Source organism: Dendropsophus ebraccatus, chromosome 4, assembly GCF_027789765.1.
Source record: "Dendropsophus ebraccatus isolate aDenEbr1 chromosome 4, aDenEbr1.pat, whole genome shotgun sequence".
NCBI classification, from domain to species: Eukaryota; Metazoa; Chordata; class Amphibia; order Anura; family Hylidae; genus Dendropsophus; species Dendropsophus ebraccatus.
The window spans coordinates 129,304,694-129,332,370 of record NC_091457.1 but is presented as its reverse complement, the minus strand read 5'-3'; the positions used below and the strand labels follow the sequence as shown (position 1 = coordinate 129,332,370).

Here is a 27,677-nt window from a genome sequence, read left to right as displayed (position 1 = left end):
AGTCGTTACGTGTGAAGGCACCCTCAAAAATGATTTGAAGCCCTTACAAGGGCTGCTTGGTTGTTTTGCTAGCATTCCCTGCCTACTGGAACGCTAATTCCCTCCCTAACGCTCTCCCTGACCAGCAGCAGCTCTGTCCCGCGATTTTTATATGGCAGGGTCATCTGATCTGGCCAACCAATCGCTGCTATCGACATGTATTGGTCCCACGTCATCGCAGGATGTACCATAGAGTCTCCTGCATGTTTATTGGCCGAAACTAAGTGCCGAAACTTACAGGAATTGGATGATGAGATTTTCTCGAGTATCGCGAGATGCTCTTCTGAGTAACGAGTACCATCGAGCACCCTAATACTCGAACGAGTACCAAGCTAGGACGAGCATGCTCGCTCATCACTTATTATCTCTAAGACTATTTTAGGTGGTCAGCAATGACTTACAGAAACGTTACCTTCAATAGAGGGCACTAAAGAACCAGCTCTTTCTTTCTACAGGACACCTACTTTGCATATACCCAAAGATACTGTCATTAAGATAAGTAAATTACTACATATAAGATTTTTCAAGTGTAACATATTTTGTTCTTGGCACTACATAAGGCTGTATAACAAATTTGTCATCGTCTGTCCACGTTGCCATAGAGCAATTCAACCTCTGCCATTTCAGCATGGGCTCTTCCTACTTACATTGCTTCTGCCAACTCAGAAAAGTGCTAATCTTGTCACTGTTCTGGCGTCTGTCTCGGGAATGTTTCTTAAGAATTCATGGGGATTAAAGGAGATCGCACCTGCAGACAGACACTCTAATTCGACAGAAACCTAAGTTCTCAAATGGAAAATTGCCTTCATTATCTGCCCTTAAGCTAAAAACTCAAGAATCTGGAAATTGCTGCATCAGAATCAATGCATTACAGAGAGGAAAAAGAGGGAAAGGAAGAAGAGGAAGAAAAAATTCTTCCTAAAATGACACAGTGAAAACCAATCTGCAGAGATGCTTTCAGAGACAACAGCTAACCCTTCTGAAAGGTTAAATCCATCTAGGTTTATTGCTCGAATAGCTCTGAAGAATTACACTTCTCCACAGATGTTTATGTTACGTTCTCTCCAGACTGGAAAACCTACTGCTCAACATCAATTGATATACAAGAGTCTCCCTCTGCTGCCAAGGAATGAGAAGCTCTCGTACAACCACAAACCACCCACAATTTGTCAGAGCTGCATACAATATAGAAAAGGGAATGAACAACCACAGCCACACGGTCGCTCAAAATGAGTGACAAGGCAAGAAGTCTGTGGAATTTTTCTTGCTAGAACTCATACTAGATATACCTGGGCTACTAAGCATAGTAGTAGGTGTAACAATTCTAATAGCAATTACTCTTTATGTTATCCGCACTACAGACTGGGGCAGACTGTTCAGATTTAAAGTTGTCACACTCAATTCCTTCAAAACATTAAATCAAGTACTGTATATGTCATACATAATTTTTAACCTGCCAAATGTATACCCAAATACATATGGATGGTATATGTTGGTATAATATCTTAGTTTTTGACACTCTTGATAAGAGGTTAAAAATGACATGCAAGTCAGTATTTACAAGAGATTTCAATGATGGAATTACATTCCCATATTTTGTCTTCATAGCCCTTGTATTGTAGATTTCCAGAGGTGCCAATAAATCTACGATGAGCCATTAGGATTGCTGGCAGGCCTTGCTTGCATGTCCTGAATGATAAGATCTTAATAAGGGTTTCTAGAGAAAATAAATTGTAAGTCAACTAATGTCAGATAGTTATACAATTTTGTAAATTTGAAAAACTCAAGCCTTAAAGAAGTTATCAGCTGCTGTATGTCTTGCAGGACACAGTGCTCTCTGCTGCCACCTCTGTCCGTACAAGGAACTGTCCAAAGCAGCAGATAATTCCAATCGAGAACCCCTGCTGTTCTTGTCAATTCCTGACTAGAACTGACTTGACTGTGTCAGACTGGAAAGAATACACCTGACTGTGTCAGACTGGAAAGAATACACCACATTATGCAGGGCATACAGAAGCTGGTAAGTAGTAAGACTTGAGAAGTAATTCATAAATTTGTATAACTTTCTGACACCAGTTGATTTAAATAAAAACTCTCCATAGCACCCTTTTTCTTATAATTCTGCATTGTCTTATTCCCCATGGCTGCCCCTGTTATCATCCTTCTTGTCACTGAGGTGTGCCCCCACACAATCTGAGGGTGTCTAGTCAATGCTGGCAGTGTGAGAGGAACCACACAATGCAGAGTTCTAAGATATCATGCTACACCACTGTTATTTGAAGGGGAATGCAGGCATTTACTAAAATGTAGGTAACCTTGTAGGGCTTGTCAAGTTAAAGCGACTCTGTACCCACAATCTGTCCCCCCCAAACCACTTGTACCTTCGGATAGCTGCTTTTAATCCAAGATCTGTCCTGGGGTCCGTTCGGCAGGTGATGCAGTTATTGTTCTAAAAAACAACTTTTAAACTTGCAGCACTGTGTCAAACTGCCGTGGCCTAGAGTATTTGTGCCCAAGCCTTGCACCACCTCTCCGTCCCTCCTCCCCACCCTCCTCATCATTAGGAATGCCACTAGCAGGATTTTTCCTATTCCTCTGCTGTGAACACGGCACAGGTGCCTTAATGATCCAACCCATGTGCCGTGCTGACACAGGTGATGAATAGGAGACAATCTGCCTAGAGCATTCCGAATGATGAAGAGGGCAGGGAGGAGGGACAGAGATGTTGTGCCAGCCTAATGCACAGACACTCTAGGCCACGCCAGTTTGACACAGGGCTGCAAGTTTAAAAGTTGTTTTTTAGGTCAATAACTGCATCACCTGCCGAACGGACCCCAGGACAGGTCTTGGATTAAAAGCAGCTATCCGAAGGTACAAGTGGTTTGGGGGGGACAGATTGTGGGTACAGAGTCACTTTAAATATTTATTCAGACCTCTGCTGTTAGAGCAGAGTGGTGGTCAGTACCCTAGACAAAAAGTTGCCAACAATGGAAGGAAAGTTCTGCATATCAGGAAAAGGAAGCAAGTTTGCTAAATTAATGCAAAAAATACTTTACTTAATAAGCCATACCAGTTAAACTGTGTTAGTTGCAATGGGAATATACCTTTAAATGGATGCTTTGGAGGAAAAAAAAAAAACATTTTAAATTATAAAGTTATACAGATTTGTAAATTACTTCTATTAAAAAAATTTGGATCTACCAGTACTTATCAGCTGTTGTACAGTATGTCCTGTGGAAAATGGTGTATTCTCTCCAGTCTGACACAGTCCTGTCTGCTGCCACCTCTGTCCTAGACAGTAACTGTCCATAGCAGCAGCAAACCATCCTTTGTACAGATGGTTCATCCTGAAATGGACAGATATGACAGCATACAGCACTGTCTTAAACTTGAAAAATTACACTACTTCCTATGGGACACACAACAACTGATAAGTACTGGAAGAATATCGTTTTAGTTTTTTTTAACTAGAAGCCATTTATAAATCTATATAACTTTCTGATACCAGTTGATTTAAAAACTATTTTTCTTCTCCGGAGTACCCCTTTAAGGCAGATAACCCAATTTTGTCTGTGAAACATGCAGAAATGTGGCACACATCTTCAGTTTACATTTGTCTCCCTCTATCCTACAATGCCTATAAATGACAACCCAATCCGGGAATCCAAGAAAATAAATTAACGGATTTCCATTTACGACCATTACAAGGTATAGATGGTTACAGTCAATTCAAAGCAGTGTGACATCCCCCTATTATTCATGTTTTTAATAAATTTTTGGACCACCTACTAGGCATATAAGACATGATAGTAAACATGGATGTCAGTAATAACCACCCAGCCTTCCATGAATAGGAAACCACATAAAATGAAAGGACACAATAACAAAACAAGACAATCTTACATCACTATTCCAGGAACTGGGAACAGCCAATGATTTTATTTACTGCTAGACTGTTACATGTAGGATGAATAAAAACACCATGCGCTAGAGCCAGCCCAATGTGACAAATTGTTAGCTGTCCTGGGTTTTTGTGTGTTTGGCTTCCATGGATTAACATATGGACAACGCATGTAGTTTTATATTGGAATTAAACGTAAAACCTGATATTCTCCAAATGTTACTTAACGAAGAGCTCGGTTCCTGATGGTGTAATATAATCCTGATCATAAAGAGACAATCCACTTATTCATTTGGTACATTAGTTACTTTAGAAACAGACATGAAGGTCCAAACATAAAGCAAACAATGTGTTTTGCCCAAGAAAGGTCACCGTAATATCAGTGCACCGAAAGAACGACATTTGCCCTGCAGCTTCATGAAAGACAAATGTGGACTTTATAGAGGAAGCAGCATATGAGTAGCTAAGGGAAGATGGCTAAGAAGTACAGTGCTGTTCAGTGAAGGGGGAAAAGGCCATGACTCCTCTATTGAGAGAACCGATTTACTGAGATTGGCCGAAACCCAGTATCTGCAGTGGGAAAGCCATCAGAAAGTCATTCGTTTTGATGATACACTGGTGTCTATTCACTAAACCAAATGTACAGACTTCTATTGGCATCTAAAATATAATAGACACAACTTCTTAATTATTTTTTTTTTTTTTGTGTTGTGGATATATTAGGGTTAAGGGTTACAATTAAAGGCTATCAGGTGCAGGTTTATCTCTATGAGAACAAAAGGGTCAGGGAGTGAAAAGTCATCCAACCTGACCTCATAAACCTTATAAATGTATAAAGGAGTTAGTTTAGGAAACCTTATTATACAGTGTAAAGACCCTATTATACGGAGCGATAATTGGCCAAATCGGCCGAATATTGCTCCGTGTAATAGAGACAACATTCAGCTGATGTTAGACCCAGACCTAAAATCATTGGCCATTGACTGCTCATTGTTATGTGTAATAGCGATGCATGGCCGACGGCTGACAATTGCAGTAAATACTCTCCCGGTCTTCTCCGGTGCTCTGTATGCATCCCGGCACTATGTGGCTGACAGGCCACTCAGCCAATCACTGAAGTATTAACTGTTTGGGCAAGGGCTGCACGAACATCGCTAGCAATGTCCATGCAGCCCTTGCTAAATGATTATTGGGCTGTTTAATCTAGCAGATCGGCGCTCGTTTACAGTATTGATCAGGCCTTCATCGACCTGTGTAATAGGACCCTAAATGGGGGCTTTAATAGGGTTTCCTAGGGAATGCCCTTGCCGGAACCCCTGCAGAAGTTGACAGCTGCATTTAAAATGCGGGCTGTCCACATCCCTGGTGTCTAGTGGGGTGGATCGCTCCCCCCGGGACGTTGTCCCGGAGGAGCGATCCACACATCTGTTACCTGCCGGGGTCTGCGCCGTAATAGCGCTGATCCCGGCTCAGCACTCGATTGCTTTTGGCTGCAGCAGCCGAAAGCAATCCAGTTCCTATCTCATTGATCTATGCTGTAGCCGAAAGCAATCCAGTTCCTATCTCATTGATCTATGCTGTATAATTCAATGAGAGATCATTGTGCTTATACTAGAAGTCCCCCAGGGGGGCTTCTAGTATATGTGTTTAAAAAAAAAAGTGTTATTAATAATTAAAGTTTGAATCACCCCTCTTTTCCCATGTTATAAATAAAAATAAAACATGTTTGCTATCGCCGCGTGCGTAATCGCCTGAACTATTATTTAATCACATTCCTGATCTCACACGGTAAACTGCGTAAGTGCAAAAAAATCCCAAAGTGCCAAATTGCGCGCTTTTGGTCGCATCAAATCCAGAAAAATCATAATAAAAAGCAATCAAAAAGTCGCATATGCGCAAGCAAGGTATCGATAGAAAGTACAGATCATGGCGCAAAAAATGACACATCAGACAGCCCCATAGACCAAAGGATAAAAGCGCTATAAGCCTGAGAATAGAGCAATTTTAAGGAACATGTATTTATCAATGGTTTGAATTTTTTACAAGCCATTAGATAAAATTAAAGTTATATATGTTATATATCATTGTAATCATAACGACTTGTGGAACATATATAACAAGTCAGTTTTACCCCAGGACGAAAGGTGTAAAAACAAATACCCCCAAATAAAAGAAATGCGCTTTTTATACAATTTCACCACACTTTGAATTTTTTTGTTTTGTTTTGCAGTGTACTTTATGAAAAAATTTAGTCTGTCATTGCAAAGTACAATCAGTGGCGCAAAAATTAAGGGCTCATGTGCCTTTTTAGGTGAAAAAGTGCAAGCGCTATGGCCTTTTAAGCACAAGGAGGAAAAAAACGAAAGTGCAAAAATGCAAATTGGCCCGGTCCTTAAGGGGTTAAAAAGGACCTGTGCTTCCGCCCCCCCCCCCACACACACACACACACACACACACACATACACAAATAAGTTGTTACTAATGTGAAATAGTGGAGGGTGTCCTGATTACACAATTCTTTAAAGTATTTGTTAAGTCCTTTTGTTCCTAAGATATATAGGTTTATAATTGGTCTGACAATTTAGTTGTTGTTGTTAGGGGTTGTCTAGCAAAAATCTTTTTCTTTCAAATCAACTAGTGTTAGAAGGTTAAATAGATTTGTAATTTACTTCTATTAAAAAATCTCAAGTCTTCTCATACTTATTAGCTGCTGTATGTCCTGAAGGAAATGTTTTATTTTCAGTCTGACACGGTGCTCTCTGCTGACACCTCTGGCCGAGACAGGAACTTTCCAGAACAGGAAAGATTTTCTATAGGGATTAATAGAAAACAGACAGAGTTCCTGTCTCGGTCGGAGATGTCAGCAGAGAGCACTACATGACATATAGTAGCTAATAAGTACTGGAAGACTTGAGATTTTTTAATAAAATGAAATTAAAAATCTATATGACTTTCTGACACCAGTTGATTTGAAAGAAAAAGATTTTTGCTAGACAACCCCTTTAATTTTAATAATGGCAGTGGCTATCATGTGATGAGTGTGATTACACAGTCAGGGGGTGTGAATGTTTCACATTGAAGGACATGTATGGCTAATACATACCCCTCGGCTGTATAATCTACCTCATTACCTGATATTAATCCCATGTATAATAATCATGCACATTACATCTACTATACCCTTCCTGTACTACTGAGGATATTTGGCCTCTATAGGTTAACTCTCTCAGTCTCAATATTTAGTCTCTGTGCTTCTGCTGGGACTAATTTGAGCTGCTATTCTACTTGCTAGGATCCTACTTCCTGTTAGTCTCCTGTTTAGATGATTATCCCTCTGCCATTATCATTCTGATGGAGATTTTTCCATCTGTTATGCTACTTATGTAAGTTGTAAATGGTCCACTTTATCTTCTGACAGTCTTCTGTTATTATTGCTCCCATGTAGATGTCACTTTACTCCTGTTGGGCCCATACTGCAGTAACTATTTGTCTAATCAGATTTGGCTTCCTTTGGTATTATCCTGCCGTTGAGACTAAAGTGTCTCCATTCCTGTGACTATTCTTTGGTTAAAGCACCCCGGGGACTTTTTCCCCTTCTGTTACTGTTCCTATGCCAGGTTTATTCTATCTTTATCATAGTGCTGTCCTACTGCCAAAATTATTTCATTCTTGATAGAATTATTACAGTATGAAATGTATGCTTATGATGCTATTATTACTCAATCACTTTACGTTTGTTGGGACTATACAGACGTTGGTTCTCTTCCAAATGGTAGAGTTGGAATAATCTCATCCAGCCAAGTGATTTACCAATTGTCGCTCCTTCAGCTTAGACCCATCCTTCTGTCATGAACTTTCCACTAGTCAGGTCCGATATATATCTATCATTCTTCTTTAAGCAGAAGCCCAAATCCTGTCACTTACCTTCTCCTGAGTCCTATTTGTCCTGCTGGGACCATGCTACATCCTGGTCATTTTCTCCTACATAGAATAGACTTATTTTCTCCTCTCCTCTCTTACAGACTGGTCTGTGATCCTATTAGTCTCCTACTGAGTCCATCAACTTTATTTTCTGAATGATAACGGTATCTCTCTGCTATTCCTGTCCTACAACTGTATTTGTACCAATATCCAGCAGGGGCTGTAATACTATATCTTCTCCAGAACAAGAAATATGTCTTTAACACGTCTTGTCATGAATCTTCACATATTATTGGTTGCCAACCAGCAATATTTTTTATTTTTCCTATTCAGCTTGGACTCCCTATTGAGTGGTTGATCCCAGAGTTGGAGTAAAAGAATATAATACATTTGGTTTTTCTTCCAGTTTAGGAAAGAATTGAAAGGTAGAATACGGAATACTTTTTTATTTTTGCATGGTCTACGACAACAGAAGGTGATTTGTCTGGTTCAGGTATCACTTTGCTTTGTTGGGTAAGGCTCCAGCACAACAAGTTTGAGAAGCCGTGATCAAGAGCACTGATGACCAAATAGTAACTAAAGATCAACAGTGGGATTTTTTTTTAATCCTGAAAGTATTTACCACCATATGGATTTTTATGGCTAGCACAGTACCATGCTATTTTTGGCGAAGACGTGGAAAAATTGCTATATATATATATATATATATATATATATATATATATATATATATATGGAAACTAGTATGGTTGATATGGGGGCTCACATCCCAGTTGTTTGAAATGGTGGGGCTTTTTAAGGTGGCCATATGACTTCAGTAACTGTTGGTACAAGGATCATTCAGCAAACAGTTATCTCCCCCATCATCACCATACACACGTTCCGCTGTTTTCAAAGGGGGAAGGGGGGATAAGCCACTGCCAAAGTAGTTATCTCTCTGAGAAAAAAGGGTAGGGCAGTGAAATTCAATCACACTTGGCCCCTATCGCCAACATTGTCTGTTAGTGGAGTCTTGGGAGACCATCATTTATACTGACGTATGAACCTGCCAAGAGCCACAAAAATTAAATCCCATCCACAAATTCATTTAGAAAATAGTTGACTAATTCAAGAAAGTGACTTAGATAGAGTTTTACACTATAGAGTATCCTCTGGAGTATCTAGTTCTTAGTAAATTTTCATCTATATTGTTTAAAGTATTTGGTTGACATATAATAAACCCCATGATGTTGGTTCTGATCTTGTGTGCAGAACTGTGAATAAAACAGAAAACGGATCTACCGCTAACATTAAAAAATATGAATCATATCATATGATAAGAATGTATATGATTCAGATAAACCTTCATAGTAAGTGAACAAATTATAAAGATAAAGACTAGGAGGGAGTTTATTGATGCTTTCACCAGAAACCAAGTGTGAAAAAAAGTTTGCACATTTCTGAGGAAATAAGTAATTGCTCAAAAAATGACAAAATTTCACACCACAAAAACCACTGGTAAAAAAAGAAACAAAATGTTTGTTAGAAAAGATCCTTTACGTGAGCCAGTATTGTAATTCCACATAAGCCAACTTTCGGTGAACAGGTGTGCCTCAATGTAAGCAGTCAAAGGTATTGAACCATAACCAGAAACGGCAGCTGCAAGCTCCCTGGGTAAGAGAAGATCGACGGTAAAGAATTTCATCATCCTGCCTAAATGTTTTGTAGGATGATCGTTAAAATCTGAATGATCTGACGATTTTTTTAAACGAAAATCAGCCTCTGTCCATACGGAATCCCTCCATAACAAGAGTTGCTCTTATCTACAGTTCTATTACGGCAAATAATGGGGAGTCCTAAATGTGGGTACCAGTTAATATACTACATTGTTCTGTAAAGGGAAAAATTCTGCAGAAAGAGTTTCTGAATTAAACCCTGGTAGCATTGTAATAGTACTCACAATGGAGCTACACAAAAACATCTCTATAAAAATCTCTGATTCACCTACTGTAGGAGAATTAGGATACACAAGTATGACACATGCTTTTTCATAATTATGTCAACTTGACATACTGTAGAAGAGACAGGCCATGAAAAAGGTAAAATTACTCTTTTCCCAGCAGTGACGGACTGGGGTATCTGGGGACAACAGAGGAAATGATCCTTAGAGCACAACAATGAAGAACCAGTGAGAAACAACATGTCAGTCAGTGTTTGTGCAGGTTCTAAAGCAGGGGGCCCACCGGGGGATCCTCCGATGCTCTGATGGGCCAGTCCAACACTGTTTCCCAGACCAATTCCACTTAGTACGAATCTCGAGCAGGTTTGGGTTCACCTGAACCTGAACACTCTGCATTTTATTACCGTGGCTGAAGAAGTTGGATGCAGCCCTGAGGCTACCTGGAAAACATGGATACAGTCATAGGCTATATGCATGCTTTCCAGGACTCTTAAAGGCAGAACCCAACTTCTTAAATTACCAATAACCAACCAGTTTGGTAGAGATTTAGTCATCTCTAAACTGCAACTGTTATCATACTACCCTCATTTACAAATACTGGTTTAATGTGGTACATGGCACTGGCATAGTAGCTTGACTTAAAGGGGTTGTCCGGCGATAAAAAATTATTCACAGAATAACACACATTACAAAGTTATACAACTTTGTAATGTATGTTATGTCTGTGAATGGCCCCCTTTCCCGTGTTTCCCCCCACCCACGCTAGACCCGGAAGTGTGGTGCATTATACTCACCGCATATCGTGTCGTCCACGGTCTCTGATCGTCAGCAGTGACGTCTTCTTCGGGAGCTTGGCGGATCTTCCCGAGTGCCGGCCGCCCTCTGCAGCGTCATCCGAAGCTCAGCCGCGATTGGCTGAGCATAACTGTGCTCAGCCAATCGCGGCTGAGCGGCTGATGACGCGGCCACGTCATCAGCTGCTCAGCCGCGATTGGCTGAGCACAGTTATGCTCAGCCAATCGCGGCTGAGCTTCGGATGACGCTGCAGAGGGCGGCCGGCACTCGGGAAGATCCGCCAAGCTCCCGAAGAAGACGTCACTGCTGACGATCGGAGACCGTGGTCGGCACACGACAGGTAATGTATAGCGCACCACACTTCCGGGTACACGGGTGGGGGTGGTGGGACACGGGGAAGGGGGCCATTCACAGACATAACATACATTACAAAGTTGTATAACTTTGTAATGTGTGTTATTCTGTGCATAATTTTTTATCGCCGGACAACCCCTTTAAACAATCACATCTGAGCTAGTAGGCTGAAGCTTAACAATGACCTCTACTTCACTCTTACATCTAGCTGTAGTAGGAGTCACTAGGTTCAAACTTCTGAAGTGTATTCATAACCGCAAATGGCCTACAGTGTAATTCTATCATCTAAACTAAGGATGATGTGTCATCCTAATTCAACTAGAGCTGCACTTTCCGGTTACAAACTCTCCAACTCACTGCAGGAATCATCCTAAAAATATTTCGATCGTTTAATAAAGAGTTAAGACTCCAGAAAATGTTTCTGCAAGGACCCTGCAGAGACCTAGTTCCCTCTTCACAATGGCGCAGGTGAACAGATCAAGATACCGGCCACCGCAAGCTCCACACCCAGACCCCAAAGCCCTAGGCATACGGTCAAGCACGAACAGCCACAATAAATACTTCTTACATAATACTCCCCGGATCGCCCGCTGTTCGTGCTTGACCGTATGCCTAGCGCTTTGAGGTCTGTGTGTGAAGCTTGCGGTGGCCGGTATCTTGATCTGTTCACCTGCACCATTGTGAAGATGGAACTACGTCTCTGCAGGGTCCTTGCAGAAACATTTTCTGGAGGCTTGTTTCCTCACAACAGTTTGTTCATGAGGTCCCTCTGATGTGCTGCGGTGATTATTGACTGTCTTCAGTAGAGTTGTGCCTATGATTTGCACAACTCTAATAGGTGAGTGCATTTGAGAAGCTCTGATGGTGGTTATATTGCTATACCTGCTGTTTTCAGACGCTATTGCACTAGGAAGCGCCCTTCTTTCTTTTTCTTTTGTAAATTAAGAGGTAAGGAAGAAATCACAAAGCAAAGTAAATTAAGGCAAGGCAAATTTCCGAAAGTGTGTAAAGCTTCTATGGAGATTAAAATGTCTCCACGGTAACAAACTATAAACATTGTGTAGTCTGATCCTGTGGTCACACTTACTCCCCTTTTTCTAAATATCAAAAATTTCTTATTAAATCTGGTTATGCAGGGTCTGTTTGCAGTCTGTTACCATTGAGAAAGATCTAAAAAGAAGCTGTAGACATAGGGGGACAGTATTTAAGACCGGTGTACTCATATACCGATCTTAAACTAGGCCCCATCCCCTTTTCCCAGCCAAATTCATTAAGAGACGCATGCCTCTTACTGAGTCCGGCCAACCATGCACTTGACCCTGCACCCAGCGTACCAGCAGGTGTAGATTTGAATCATGATTGCCACGCCTCCAAGCTTTCCCTGCCCCCCATCGGGCGAGTGAGGGTATACATTAGCCGTACGCCGAGGAGAAGGGGTAAATCTGGGCATTCGCCCTAGCGGATGCCCCAGCTGTAGGTTTGATAAATGTCCCCCACAATGTACAATAAGATTCTTTTTATGACTGCAAAGTTGCTTAAATTATAAATTTGGATGAAGTGGAGATTAGAAAAAAAGTTGGCTGAAAATGTTGCCTTTATGGTAAAAGATACATGTACGTAATAAGCACAATAACTATACGTAGCACTGATGACTTCTGATATCCAAAACCTAGCTATATCTAATACAGCAATAAACTTGTTTCCATATGAAAAATCTAAGAAAATTAAATTAAATATCCAAAAAGGGTTATAATAATTAGGTAATCCTGTCCAGATTTGTCTGAGCAATATCATTTGCTCTGTAAAACCTCAACTTGTCATGGGAACTTCTTTAGGAAAAATATTTGGTGATATGGAATAGCAAAACCAAGTCAGACAGATCGATATGTACAGAGAATACAATGTGCTCCATTACCTGAGGATGTTACCCAACATTAACTCACATGTGGTTTGTATTAAAAGTGCCTTTGCTTTTCCGAATAGTTTGTCTGAACACATCAAGGTCTCGATTTGTCAAGAGGGGGTTGAGGTTTGCAGCACCCAATATCTCATTCTCTGAAGAGTAGGAATGAAGGAGATTAAGACCCTGGCAATTGCAGATAAATCAAGGCCAAAAAGTCACCTAATGTAATTTAGTTGTCTAATGCTTTGTAATCCAGTCATAAGGTGTCCAAAAATGATAGCTTTACTACAAAGTTATAAAAAAGGTAATGTTTCAGGATACACTGTTGTAGACCCTAGAATACGTCTAATTCCAACAGGGCTTTTACAGTCAAAATGTGCTCTTATGTAACTTAAATGGTCCATCGGTAAAGAACTAGGCCATAACACTGTGTCAGCTATTCCAGGAATTCTCGGCAGATATGATATAATGCATTTGTCTTCTTTGTTTATCTCCTTCTCTTCTCAGTCTTCTCCCATTACCGGCCCACTACCCCGATCCATATGGAATTCATCAGAGATGGCCGAAGTACTCTTCTTGTCTGGTCCTACACCTTCCTTTCCAGATGTGAAAGTTATTCTAATGCAGTCCCCGTAGAAGTAAAAAAAGGTTGGAATTCTTTACATGGGGAATAGGACAGTAAAACGTCACTGTCTTTTTGCAGGGTTTTAAATTGTTGCTGTAAATCTGAGGCATTTTAAAACTATTACCTAAACCTAAGTCTTGGTTCAAGACATAGCAGTCTCTCACAGGAGGTCATCTCTACCAGCTAACAGGTGTTTTATGCATTCCTACTAATACGTTATAAAGAAGAGTGAAGCCTATGGGTCCCCCGAGCCCTTGTGTTTAGCACCTGAACTCGAAAACGAACAAATCTTATTCTCCCTGGTTCATGACTTGCGTTGTTCCTCTATTTGTAAGATCCCTGATTCCTAATACATGGAGACCAACGGATATAAGGAATGCATTTCAATGACATAAAATAGAGGTCAGTGTATCCAGGAGTAGACAGACCATATTTTTAGCTTGTGGAGCTGAACAGACAAGAGATACCGCTGCCACCACAAAATAATTTTTCCAGTTTTGCCTACTAGAGATTAGTGGTTCCCAATTACTGGTGAGGTGCAAGTTACTGATAAGGGGAGAAAAAATGGCAAAATGACAAATCAGATGCTGGACAGCAAGGGATCCACATGCGAGATGAGCTTAAAGCATAACTGTCATTTCAGGGTCATTTTTCTGAAAACATTAAATATCAACAGTTCAAGCGATTTTAAGAAACTCTGTAATAGGTTTTATGTACTAAAAGAGTTTCCTTCTGGACTGAAAAAGCAATCTCCCAGCCTCCCCCCTCATATCAAAAGAAGCAGGATTTCTGTCTCCATTATGTGGCTATGGAGAGGGGAGGGGCTGTTAGGAGTGACTGAGCACGGAGGATTTCTGCACAGCACAACACCCTGCAATCTTCTCTCAGTAAGTTCATAGATAAGCACTGACCTTTCTGACACCTGAATTTAGCGTTTTAGGTGCCCAGAGAGTCTACAAACAGCTGACCTTCATGTCACCTCTTCCTGCTCCCTCATCTCCCTCAGCCCCTCCCCCCTTCATAGGCTTACAATGGAGAGAGCAGAGCCCGTCTTCACTGGCTTCTCTGTAATGAAGACGTGTTTGCCTGATAATGCACAGATAAGAAGTCAGGGGGGGGGGGGCTGGGAGATTGCTTCTTGAGTACAGAAGGAGGCTTTTTGGCTAATGAAACCTATTACAGAGTTTCTTACAATCGCTTATACTACTGACTTATGCAATAAAAAAGAAAAACATGACAGTTACTCTTTAAAGACTCAATGTGGCTAAGCAACATTTTATGTGTATTTGAATTTAATGGAAGTAATGCAAATGGAATAATCCATGAGCTACAATGTTTATGTAACACAAAGGGTAACGCAAGCAGCGTAGTTCAAAAGGCTGTGCCATTTGGACAACTCCCATTTAAGGGATACTCAAGGCAAGGCACTTATATATATATATATATATGCCCTGGGATAAGTTGTTTGAAAATAATAAAGCACACTCACATCCCTGGCTTCTGCACTGCCACCAGTATATTAACACTTCATCCTGGCTGCTTTTAGGTCCTGAGGCTGTGATGTTGCGGGCCGGCCTAGTCAGTTGGGTTCTGCAATGTTGTCCCACTGGAGGGGCCTGCAATTTCATGCCCAGGAAACGGGCAAACAGCTGAACAGAGCAGTAAGATAGCGATAGAATCACTATCATCCCATATCCTATGGATAAGGGAATGCCCCCTTAAAGCGATTGTACCACTAGGTACATCGCTTTGTGTTTTTTACATGAATAGACCAGCGCCGGCCCAGGGATGCCGGTGGCGTGGTCCTTATTTTTCAACGCCCACCCGGTTCCCACGCACAGCACCGGTCTATTCCTGGAAACCAGCATGAAGCACTGGGGCGAAACCCCATATCCTCTGTGACATGGCTTTACTAGAATTAATGGAGCCACGTCACAGAAGGGAGGGGAAAACGTTACCTGGGGGGCTGGCGGGCCCAACCCCAATGCTTCATGCCAGGACGGTGTTTGGGAATTGACTAACGCTGTGCATAGTTCAAAAAAAGGATTGCGGCATTGACATCCCCGCATTGGTGGCGGTCTATTCATGTACAGTAAAATAACACAAAGTAATGTACCTAATGGTACATTTGCTTTAACCATGTACCTTAAACTGCAATTAAGAAAGAAAAGTGACTTGGAAGACACAAAAAATAAGCAGGGATTTAGAAAAAAAATAAATAAGTATATGGCACTTATTTGCAATCCCTTAATTACAGAAGACTACTTTTTGTATTAGCTTTTTTTAAAAAAAAAAATAATAACTTTTGCACTCATCTATTTTACAGCTTACAGGGCTTTCTGGGACACATGCCGTACTAGATTTTATTATGGTCTCATTAGCTCCTTTGGCCACACAACACAACGTTTTATGGCTTTTTTGCCTTTAGATTTAGGACAAATTTACTGACATCAGGAGAAAAAACATAAATTGGTCTAGTGTATGTAATAAATTGCTTTCTGTAAAAAAAAAACAGAAGGAAGGATACTTCTATGTGACAAAATATGCTGATAATTTCCTAGAGATAACTTACTCATTCACGCTTTTAGTTTTATATATGAGCTTTGGTTTAGCATGTTCCTGCAGCATGCACTACATGATATATGTGTCATAACAAGTCCAAAGCCATAAAAAATCATCTTCATTCCTAAGGTGATCGCAATGCCAAGATGCTTATAAAAAAAATACTACTCTATAAAAAAAGTCAATTTTTAACAATGAAAAGAGTGATGGGGATGATTAATGGGTAGACATGGAAAACATGGGAAACATTTCGCTTGTGATTAATCTGCTAACCATTTCAAAGCCAAAATAACTAAGATGAACCCTTAAAAGGTTAAACAATCAAAACTTTGGAGATTGCCTCTTTGGGAAACTTTTGCAGTAATTAAACATGTGCTGAGGCAGCAAGGGGGGTTGGCGGGATCTGTCCTTTACTTTCGTTGGCTCCTTGACTCTGGACCTATTTTTGTTATGTTGCATTATGGATGAAACACATTGGGAATATGCTCGGGCTCAGAAATGGCATTACCACATTCTGCTGTAATGAACCATTAAACGGCTCAGCTGGAGCTCACAACAAAAGCAGCAATTATTTTTCTCTATGTTCTTGAAAGGAAAGATGCCTGGCGCTGTAAATCAATACTGTGGGACGTTCACCGCCAGATCCGACAAGCAACAAGATATATAAATTAAATGTAAGTATTTCAATTATTGCTCATATTAGAAAAGGAAGTGATTATCCGCCTATCTTCTCAATTCCATGAATGCACATCAATCTATCCCCAAGGAGGAGGACAAAAATAAAAAAGGAGTAAATTAATGTTATTGTCTATTGTCATCTATATCAGCCAAGCCTAAAAGTATGTATCTAGCTGTGCTAAAGGCAGAACTTGCCTGCTGAGAGGTATGCAGCCTTGTCAGCTTATTTTGGCTTTGACAGCAAATAAATCCTTTAAAACCACCAAACAAAGATGCATAAATTGTTTTCTTTGTAGGGTATATGCACTTTTAGGTAACTTTTCAGGATAAGCTATTGTGTGTATACATGAGGAATAGCACTATTTATAGCCATTATATAAGTTGTGTATGTCTTTTTCACCAGTTTTCCCTTCTGTAGGCTCTACGTCTAATTTTTACTTGTCTATGAACTAGTGAGTAGATACTAGCTACTATGATGTCTCTCATGTACAGCACATACACACACTCCTTCCAACACTGTCCAATGAGTGCTTATAAAAAGTGTAAGAACCAGAGATGAGCGTGACTCAGCATGCTCGAGTGCGTGTGCTCAGCTTTTGAATACTGGTGGCTGAAGAAGTTGGATTCAGCCCTGGTCAAATTTGCTGATCTCTGACAATATTGCACAGGGTGACATCAGCCTGTTCAGCCAACAATTTATTAGGGCCCTTATAAGAAAATTTGGATGTTTTTACTTTAAGGAGCATCTGTCATAAAGGCGTGTAGAGAGGCCATAGTATAGAGAGGCCATTTCTGCTCCACTGGGAATTCTGGGAAGGATATGCAAAATAATGGTGTGAGAGCTATTTTGCATATCCTTTCTTCCAGGCTTTTACCACAATAAGGAGAGCAGTTTAGTCCTCTCCAAAATACATAATTTAGTAATCATGAATTTGAGACAGTATATTCAAAATGGTTTCCATCTGAGCCCATATGGTTAGTGCAGCATATTAAAGTGATACTGTCAACCCATTACTATATGTGCGGTTCTCAGTGCTGCTTCTTCGATATATACCTAGGCTTATCTGTGTCTTATTTCTGCTCTTAAATGACTCCATTTTATCAGTGGACAGTATCACCTAGGCCGGGCTTCACAACAATTGGGCCCCCTCCCCAGCCGGAAAATGGGGCCCAACAGCCGCAAAGTCCAGCCTACTTGACACTGTTCACCGATAAAATGAAGCGAGAGTAGGGGGGGGTGGCAGTATCGTTTTAAATACCCAACATAGTTACAGCAAACCATTTTATTGATCCACCTGGCTTTTCAAGGAAAAACTATATGTAGGCTACAATTCAGAATCAGAGCTGCAGCCCCCTCACTTTCAAGACTGGTGGTGGCCAACACTTTCTCTAGATGCAAATAAACTTGAAAATGGAAACACAAAATGGACCTCAACAGGATTCAAGGAACATTAAAGAGACTCTTGCATTTTATAGTTTTTGTAATATTAATGGCAATTCCCTAATACTGCAAGTCTTATGGCAGCAATAGTGTTAAATGCATAGTAAATAGGAACACAATATGAAACCATTACCTTTTTCTGAAGGACATTAATTTTTCTCTCTTTGACTTCCAGCATATCCTTCATATCTCTGATCTCTCCGGCCAATGTGCCCTTCTCTTCTGTGAGGTCTTGAAGCTGCTTGGTCTTCTTGTTTAGAAATGATTCCTTCTCCTCCAGTCTTAGTCGCAATGCGTCCACCTGGCACAGAAGATGAACACATTAAATGGTTTCTACTGTTTCGGTATGTTATACCAAACAATACCGTAAGTTACTGATTAAAACACAGAAGTTAAATCACCAAAAAACTGGGTCAGACAATAGACAAATCAATACGATCAGTGAGCTCACAATAAGGTCATAGTGCTCAATCACTAAGATAGTGAACAAAACTTTCATAATGTAATGGTCCAAGTATGTTCTATTTAAGAAAGTTGGTTTAGACAATGGTTCAGCTGACATGGTGACTATTACCACTTCTGGTCTTCAATTCCTATATAACTTTTTTCATAAACTGTCCATATTTTGGACTGCCCATCAGCATTTGAGTTACATGGTAGTTTGTACGGCAATGTCTTTTTCTTACTATTTCATGTTACGCGTTTGGAGGAATCGTTGCTCTATTGATCCATGGAGGATATCGGGAGTGGCTGCAGTCTGTCTCACATGTGCTTCTGAGTGTTGTGCCTCCTAGCTAGCACAACCTTACCAGGTGAGGGTTACCTTGTTTTTTCCTCCCCTTCGTTTTATCTGGTTGATCCTCGCCATGGAGCGCTGTCTCCTTCTTCTTTTTTGTCTATGTTTCACGTTTGGTAGTTTTTAATACACTTTTTTTACATTCACACTGTTATCAGTACTTAAAATGTACAGTACAATGCCCAACGCAGAAAATTTAGCACCATGGCTGTGTGGTCCTTCTGGCTAGGCACTGCACATGGGGATTTTCCAAGTTGAGTTTCCACAATCTGGATTAGGATAAAGGGTAAAAAACTAGATGTTACTCCTCAAAGTGATTGGGTACCATAGCGGGCACAACCACTTTCGAGATTTGAGCTATAAATATGCCTTTTAAAAATTATTCTAAGACCATTTTCAGTGGGATAGAAGGAAAGAAGGGAATAATGGGATACACCATCCACACAGGACTCCTCAAAAAGTGCCTTACTTTTTAAGGAATTGGAAGGAAGGGACTACTGCTTTGGGGAGACTATAAATTAAATTGCATCCACAAATTTTAATATGACTTCAAATAAATGTTCACAAAGTAAATGTTCTCCTTGATGAACAAAGTAATTTTTTATGTTATGGTGCAATCTGAGAACTTTAATATATCGAACATACATCAAAAATGCAGAACACAATGCGATCACACATAATAGGTGCCCATTCTTCACATTAGCAAAGCAATGTTAATTATACATTTACAAGTCTGTTTCTTATAATTTCACAGGAATAGAAAGTTAAAGGCAGCGGATAAAGTTTCATTAACAAAAAAAAAAATAGACTACACCCTTGACAAGCGGTGATATATTAGACTTGCTGGCTTTTATTGAAGTGTTTTGTTTGGATTAAAAATGAAAAGGCAGGTGTTTTATACTGGTTGTGCCTAGAATGGAGAAGGCTTTCGCAGTGTACTGGACGGCGAGCTGACGTCTGCTCCGATTACTTCACAGCATTTGAATACAGAGAAGAATTCAAATGCTTGTTGTTTTAGCGGTCCTTATAAACTTGCCATGGAAGCTAATTCTATGGCATAGAGGAAACCATGAATGCCATATTGACCTTGTAGGGCAGATTTTTCCCCTTTCTCTCATGCTTGCATGAAAAACGTTGGAGCAAAATTTATAACGGCATTCATAAAACATAGCTGTAGACTCATTTAGGAAATCTATGTAGGCTGTTGGATTTGAGGCCGTATAAACATTTTATATTAAAATGGCTCATTAATTTTCTTTAACGGAGAAGGGGGAGAAAAAAAGTATAGCATATGGCACTAGAAAATAGGAAAGTACAGAGACCTGGCTTACACTGCTTCTTCAGGTACATTCATAAAATATGTGCTTTCTTTGTACACAAGAACACACTCTCCGACTTTTCACTCAACACCACATAATTTTGGAAGCCTGCGCCTCTTTTTCTAGATCTGGCAGCTCAGCTGGTCATAAAAGTTGGCAATCAACTGCAGAAAACAGTAAAATTAGATCTAAGTACCCTCTCCCCTTTAGTTTATAACAAGGTCCTGTGGATTGTTTCTTAACATTCCTCGTCCTGTTTTGCTTCACAAAATATTTACCGCATCGGACGTGCAAAGGGTTAATTTGCATACTGTACAGTATCCGTTTCCTCCGCTCTCGGGGAAAAGAGCTATTCCAGTGTGACAGCTGGTGAAAAGTGACAGAAATGGCCAAATTTACTGTAAATCTTGATTAATCTTAATAATCCCCAAGCCATAACCAACCGCTTATACTCAGTTCCAAAAGGGACTTGTGTTACCGAGTTTCCTAACTTGATACAGTATGTGATACTTCACACATGACTTATAGGAATACAAGGAAATGGGTTGTTAATGCAGCTTACCACTACTCACAAATAGCAGGATACCACATACAGAACATTTTCTATTTGAGAGACAAAGCAGGCGGCTTCACTAAATACAATTTAACAGACATAAAGATCTTACACGTAATGAATATGGAAACTCTAAATCTTATTTCTTTTCATGCATCAAAATTAAAGGGGTTACCTGGCTTACAACACCCATATCCAGATACCCTAGAAGGTTGATCTATGTTGAAGTGTACTTGTCGTGAGGGCTACCGGGTCAGTGGTGAAAGTTCAGGTCCCCATGGCGACGAACATGCATGATACCCCCATTCTTTGCGAATATTACGATCTATGTTCAACAACATGGAAACCATAACTTCCACCAGTGTGGAATTTACCACTGATCTGGCAGCGACCCTCATGATATGTACTGTAGACTGTAAAAGAAAGGGTTCCCCCATAAGGGACTTCCACCATATAAACAGCATCTCTCTATCTCTGTGGAAGACCCAACACATTCCTGTGATACATAGATGGTCTATCGGGGACATTTGCTCAGGAGTCTAATTTATGTGACTCTTCTAACAAGGATTGGGGTATATTTTGTTCCAATATCTTGTGACTGATTTATTAAAATGTAACACTGCCCTAGTGAATGCATCTAAGTAAAAAAAAGTGTTTAAAAAGTCTCAAAATTACCACAAAAAGTAAAAATTGTGCAAACAAATTGACTTGGTATTGACCAGACATAGGCCTGCACCAGTTAGTGCGACTTTTTAAAAAGATCCAAGTGATAAATTGGGCGCTAATCCCGGATTATGCGAATTTTAGGGAGAATACTAAAAACAGGCAGATTAAAAAAAAGTTTCACCAAAAAAATATTCACATGTCGAATACTGGTTCATAAAAAAAACTTAGACCAAAAATGGGTAAAAAAATCCAAATATTTACCTAAAAATAGGCTCAAAGCCCTTGATAAATTAAATCTAACTTTGTGCTTCATTTCATTTGCTGCAGGGGAATTAAACACGACCAGTAATTTTTGACATGTAAAAAGCTACTTGAAATGACAGTAATGCTTTTGGTGTCTTTATTTTATTCTTAGTGTAAAGTAGTCTTAGCTAGCCAAAGGGCATGCGTCATATAATTTTTTTTAATGATTAAAACCAGATATTAAAACATTTACTTTTTTTCTAATCTGTTTCTAAGCTTTTTTTTTTTTTATCTTTTTTTTTTCCTAATCTTTCCTAAGCTGTTTTTAACAGCAGAGTTATTCTTTACAATGATTACAATGGAAATAGGCAACAGAGGACAGAACTTGTCCCATTAACATGAAAGTGAAACATTACTGCGAATATTCGGTGACCTTTGCAGATGTCATTCCATGAGGAGGAGGGGGCTGACTTCTGAAATTAATTGTACTTATTCCACCTATTATAATCTGTATCTACTGGTGTCAGCTTCCATTTTAATGCTGCACAGATCCCTTTCCAGCAGCCTTCTTTCTATCCTTACATATAGAACAAGAAGTCTAAACTCAAGGTCCTTTTACACAAGACCAGTTGCTCCTAATACTCTATTGTGTAAACCAGAGGAAGGCAAAGACCTTCATGAGGCTGGTGCCAATTGCTCCATAAAAGGTAGAAAAATTCCTTTCCAAACTCCAAACGGCAATCAGAATAAATCCCTGCATCAACATCCTATCAGAAGTAATCTAGTGTTCATAACATGTAATGTTATATTTATCAAGAAAAGTATCCAGAATTCCCTTGAACTTATTTTGTGAATCAGCTATGACAACATCATGTGGCGGAAAGTTCCCTAGTCTCACTAATTACATGGTAAAGAATCCACGTCTGTGCTGATGGTGAAACGGTCTTCCCTCTAGATGTAGAGGATGCCCCCTTGTTATGTTTACAGGTCTAGGTGCAAAAAGATCATGAGAAAGATCTCTGTAATGTCTATTCATACAGTGTTGGACTGGCCCACCAGAGCACCGGAGGATCCTCCGGTGGGCCCCCAGCTTTAGAACCTGCACTAACACTTACTGACATATTGTTTCTCACTAGTTCTTCATTGGTGGGCCCCCAGGATCATTCCCTCTGGCGGGCCCCAGACACCACAGTCCGACACTGTATTCATATATTTGTACATTGTGATGCCCCCCCCCCCCAAGCCGTCTTTTTTTCCTAACTAAATAACCCTTGGCCTTGGTACTGTAGCCCTCTCATTCCCTTAATGACCTTGGTCACCCTCCTCTGCATCCACTCCAGTCCAGCCATGTCCTTCTTATATACAGGTGCTCATGTTTTGTCTGACCAGTGATTTGTAAGGAGGCAAAACTATGTTCTATGCCTCTTTTTTCTTCAAGAAGTAGTAGGGAACAAGCAGTTGCTGAATCTCTTGCAGTGACCCCCAGGGGAGACATAAAATATACCAGATCCAATCCTTCATTCCATGACCTCTAAGATCACAGAAGAGTCGAATGAAAATTAACTACTATTTATCTATCGTGTATGTCCTCCTTAGGTATCCTCAGCAAATTTCCAATTGGCTGACTATTCTAAACATTAACTGAAAATCCAATTTAGGGTTCAAACATAAACAGCATAAGACATATGGTTTTAACATTTATAGAAAAAGAATGATGTAAAGCTTATTTCCTTCGCAGGTGCTTTTAAGAAGAATTTACCATTTAAGTCCCATCCTGTGTCTATACTATATAATACTATATATAATTAACATAATACTATATAAAATTAACATAATAGTCCCTGTACTAAAAATAATTTTGTTAAAGAAATATTCCTTAATATCTGTAATTTCTAGGCAGAAACCATTTGCAGTATAACTGAGAGCTAAAGCCTACCAGCTCGACACTTTGTGACAATTTCTAAATCTGCTGTTAAAATGCTCTGGCCATTTTATAACCGTAAAAGCAATTTTATAAAGCCATCTTTTATATTTTGACTTTGGCTACTTTAACCGCTAAAAGTAAGAGGCTTAGGTGGACTACTCTGAAATTCACGATTTACTGTAGTTTAAATCCAGCAAATTTCTAAAAACACATGGGAAATGTAACTCATGTGCTAATACTTAAAAGTTTTTGTTAATAAAACTTCCAACACTGAGATTACCTCACTAAACTTACCTCAGGAACTTTTATGGTCACCATAAAATTATAGCTGTCATAATATTTTTGACTTACTGCTCAAGGAAGTCAGACATTCCAGTGTAAATTCTCCTTAGCAACAGTATAGTGATAAATTATAAAAACGTGAAATACAAACAGAGGTGCTGGGACTGTGGGCTTTTGTATCTCACTATTTTACGTGTCCTAAACAGTAAATCCACTCTTTGTAGCCCACTTCTTTCTTCCAAAGCCCGAGTAAATAAGCTGCATTGATGTCCTCCCTTTTGGAATAAAATCCTATTACTTTCAATAGGACCAAGTTACAACCAAAGCGTAAGTTTCTTCAACAGTTGCCCAAAACAAATCCAAAACACTGTAAGTTGCTCCAACAACTCTGCTAAACATAGTTCGCCCAGGTCTAACACCTATGAAATCAGAAAAGCAGTAAAAAATTTATATCTTACGAGCACTGTGGTAGGCAAATAAAAGGGATCATCAGCTCATACACTATATGAGTAGGCCATGAAAACATGATGAGCAATTAAGCCTTCATAGTTAAAAGGTGATGCGTGTTTTGGATAAAAAAAAAATTTTTTCTAAAAAGAACTGCTAAAAAAGCAGTTTCAGTTTCCCACTACAGGATCATAGCAGGGAAAGGCATCCGTTCCTTAAAGCGACTCTGTACCCACAATCTGACCCCCCCAAACCACTTGTACCTTCGGATAGCTGCTTTTAATCTAAGATCTGTCCTGGGGTCCGTTCGGCACGTGATGCAGTTATTGTCCTAAAAAAATACTTTTAAACTTGCAGCCCGTGCCAAACGGGAGTATCTGTGTCCTAACTTTGCACCCCTCCCCCTCTGTCCCTCCTCCCCACCCTCTTCATCATTAAGAATGCTCCAGGCAGATTGACTCCTATTCGTCAGCTGTGTGAGCACAGCATATGGACTGGATCGTTAAGGCACCTGTGCAGTGTTCAGCATGGAGAAAATGTTCCAGTGGCATTCCTAATGATGAAGAGGGTTGGGAGGAGGGACGGAGGGGTGGTGCAAAGTTAGGGCACAGATATTACAAGACGGACGGCTTTCCCCCACATGGCCTACAGGCCTTAGATCCCTCCCTGTCAAACCTTTTGATGTGTCTCTGCAACATGTCAAAAAAAATTTTCTAATGACACCTTTCTAGAGACACTTCAATTACAAAGCGTTTTCAGAATGAATGCCTCTACCAGCGATCCAAAAAGTTTATTAGACTGTTAGTGCCCTATAACACAAAGATTACTGTGTGAAAGATTGTTACACTGTTTGAATTTAAGCGAAAATCTTTCTTTGTGTATGCAGAGGACGATCAAAGACTAAAGAAAATTTGGCAACTTTTAAGCTGCCCATAAAATCGTCGCTGATCGTTCTTTAATCAGTTGCAAATTTTCCAGTGAATGTACACATTGTTATAACAAACATAATTACGGTCATAACTAACAACTGTTCTTCCGTATATTATAATGAATGATTTCAGGTCGCTTTCAAAAGCACATGCATTGTCTAATAGGACCCTTAAAGAGACTCTGTCAGCAGGTTTATGCTGTTCTATCTCAGGGTAGCATAAACTAGTGACAGAGAAGCTAAACAGAATGATGTATCACTGCGGAACTCATTCGGAGATATTCTCTTGAATAACATGGACAATAAGTCTCTCTCCATTATGTGCGTGAGCGCAGTAGTCCTGGATATTCATAAGCACTAAAAAAAACTCTGTCTATCAGTTGCTGATGCTGATTGGCAGTTGTCTATCCATGCTGTGTATAGGCAGTCAACTGTCAATCAAGGAGCTGGCGGGCAGAGGAAGTGGTGTGGCAAGAATCCTATTCTCCTGCATTTTAGAAGAACAGCTAAAGTGACTGATGTAAGTAATACACCAATGTGTTCAGCATTTCTGTCACTAGTTTATATAGCCCTCATTTGAGGCAACATAAACCTAGTGAAAGATTCCCTTTAAAGATTCTGTAGCACGCCGTACGTGAGTAGGGTAATGTCATTGCACACAAGGACCATGGCACTGGCACTGTACATGAGATGAGTTGAAGGGTGAGTATAGTTTTTTTTTTATTATTATTTGCTCCACCATTGCCTGCTTCTAGGTAATTTTGACAAAAGAAAACCCCTTCATAATAAATGAAAAGCCAGACCATAATAACCTCAGTATGACATACGGTATATTAATTTAAAAAGCAGCCCAATGCAAAGCCAGCTCTTCCAAAGAAATTGAGCAAGAGAAGACATTTGGGTAGGTGACTTAGTGTTATGATCTTAGAAGAATGAGTCATGAAATACGTTTTAATCGTTATGTCTGAGTGGGATCAGTGAGCTTGAGTCTGAAATATATCAGAAATATGTGATAGGATTGGCTTGAAGGATTTAAAGATTTCCAGAAATTTCAGAGAGCAAATCATCACTTCCAAGAATACAGCAAGGGATGAAGCACGAGCGGCAGGAAGTGTTCCCCTCCATATGATCATTGTTAATGGCTGGTCTTGGCTGGTGTCTGGTAAACACACTCTCAGCACATGCTGTAATTTGGCTTAAAACAGGGCCTTAATGCTTCCAGGATTTTCTTAACAGCAAGCGTGGATGTGTTTCCTATTGAAGTAGTTAGTGTATTTTACGAGTGTTGATATTTCTGACAGAAAATATACTACATGAGTGATATGAGATCAGCTGTGCCCGTAGCTTAATAGGTATTCAAATAAAATGACTAAAAGCCATTGTCCTGACACTCAGCCCCATAAAAAGCCAGGCACGCACCCACAAATAACAGGCACATTTTACTAACACATCTTAGCAATATATCTGGTCAAAGCAAAAAAAGGGTTATTAAGGACATTTAAAGGCCACGCTGTCCAAGAATTTACATGAAAGGGGTCAAATATATGTTAAAACTTACTGTTTAGACTTGAAGTTGAAGAGGTTATCCAGAGATGAAATGTTTTAACCAACCTACCCAAAGTATAACTAGCGGATTGGTGGCGGTTTGACTGCTGGGACACCTACCAATCATGAGAACAGACATCAATAGGCAGCAGCACACATGCTTGGCCATGTCTCCATTCACGCTCTATGGAACTCGATAGGATCAGTTTCAGACTGAATCAAGAAATCCAAACGATTTTGAACTAGACTAGCAGGGACCAGTATTTTGAAATTGCCAAATTGTGGGATTTTCTTGGGAATAGTGTGGAGAGCATACTGATAATGGTGTGATCAAGGGAAAACATTACATGAAAGAGGAACCTGTTTTGGTATTCAATGAGTAGAGGGTGGAGATGAGCACAATTTGGTCATACTCGAGTCCAACCGTTCTGCATAAAACCATAGGCTGAATCCATGTTTTCTATTTCTAGTAGAGGGATGAATTGTTCTGACAACAACACAAATCTTCATTGTTTAGCATGGATAGTTTATAATGGCGGATGACCAATTCCACTTCCACAAATGCAGTGGGCAAAAAAATGCAAATATTGCACTGCCAGGGAAGATGAATCCAGAGATTCATTGCCTAATAAAATTAACTTATGTTGCCCCATGCTGTTAGGAGGGTCAGAATTTGGCAAAAGCAGCTTAAATCAATAATTCCTTCCTGTCAGACGAGAACATCTCAGGCTGATGGAGGTGGCGTAAAAGGAAATGTCTTTTTGGTGCACAGTAATATTTGTGTATGAATATTTGGTCAGTGGGTTTATCCAAACA

At 39.9% G+C, this 27,677-nt stretch overlaps 1 protein-coding gene across 1 annotated transcript in view; it reads right to left on the bottom strand.

Moving 5' to 3' along the window:
• The window catches only part of ERC2 (ELKS/RAB6-interacting/CAST family member 2), a 667,987-nt gene that overhangs the window by 485,479 nt on the left and 154,831 nt on the right, over positions 1-27,677 (bottom strand). The window contains exon 6 of the mRNA XM_069967012.1: positions 18,292-18,459. Within this exon, the coding sequence (XP_069823113.1) occupies positions 18,292-18,459 (168 nt within the window). The remainder of the gene's footprint in view (positions 1-18,291; positions 18,460-27,677) is intronic.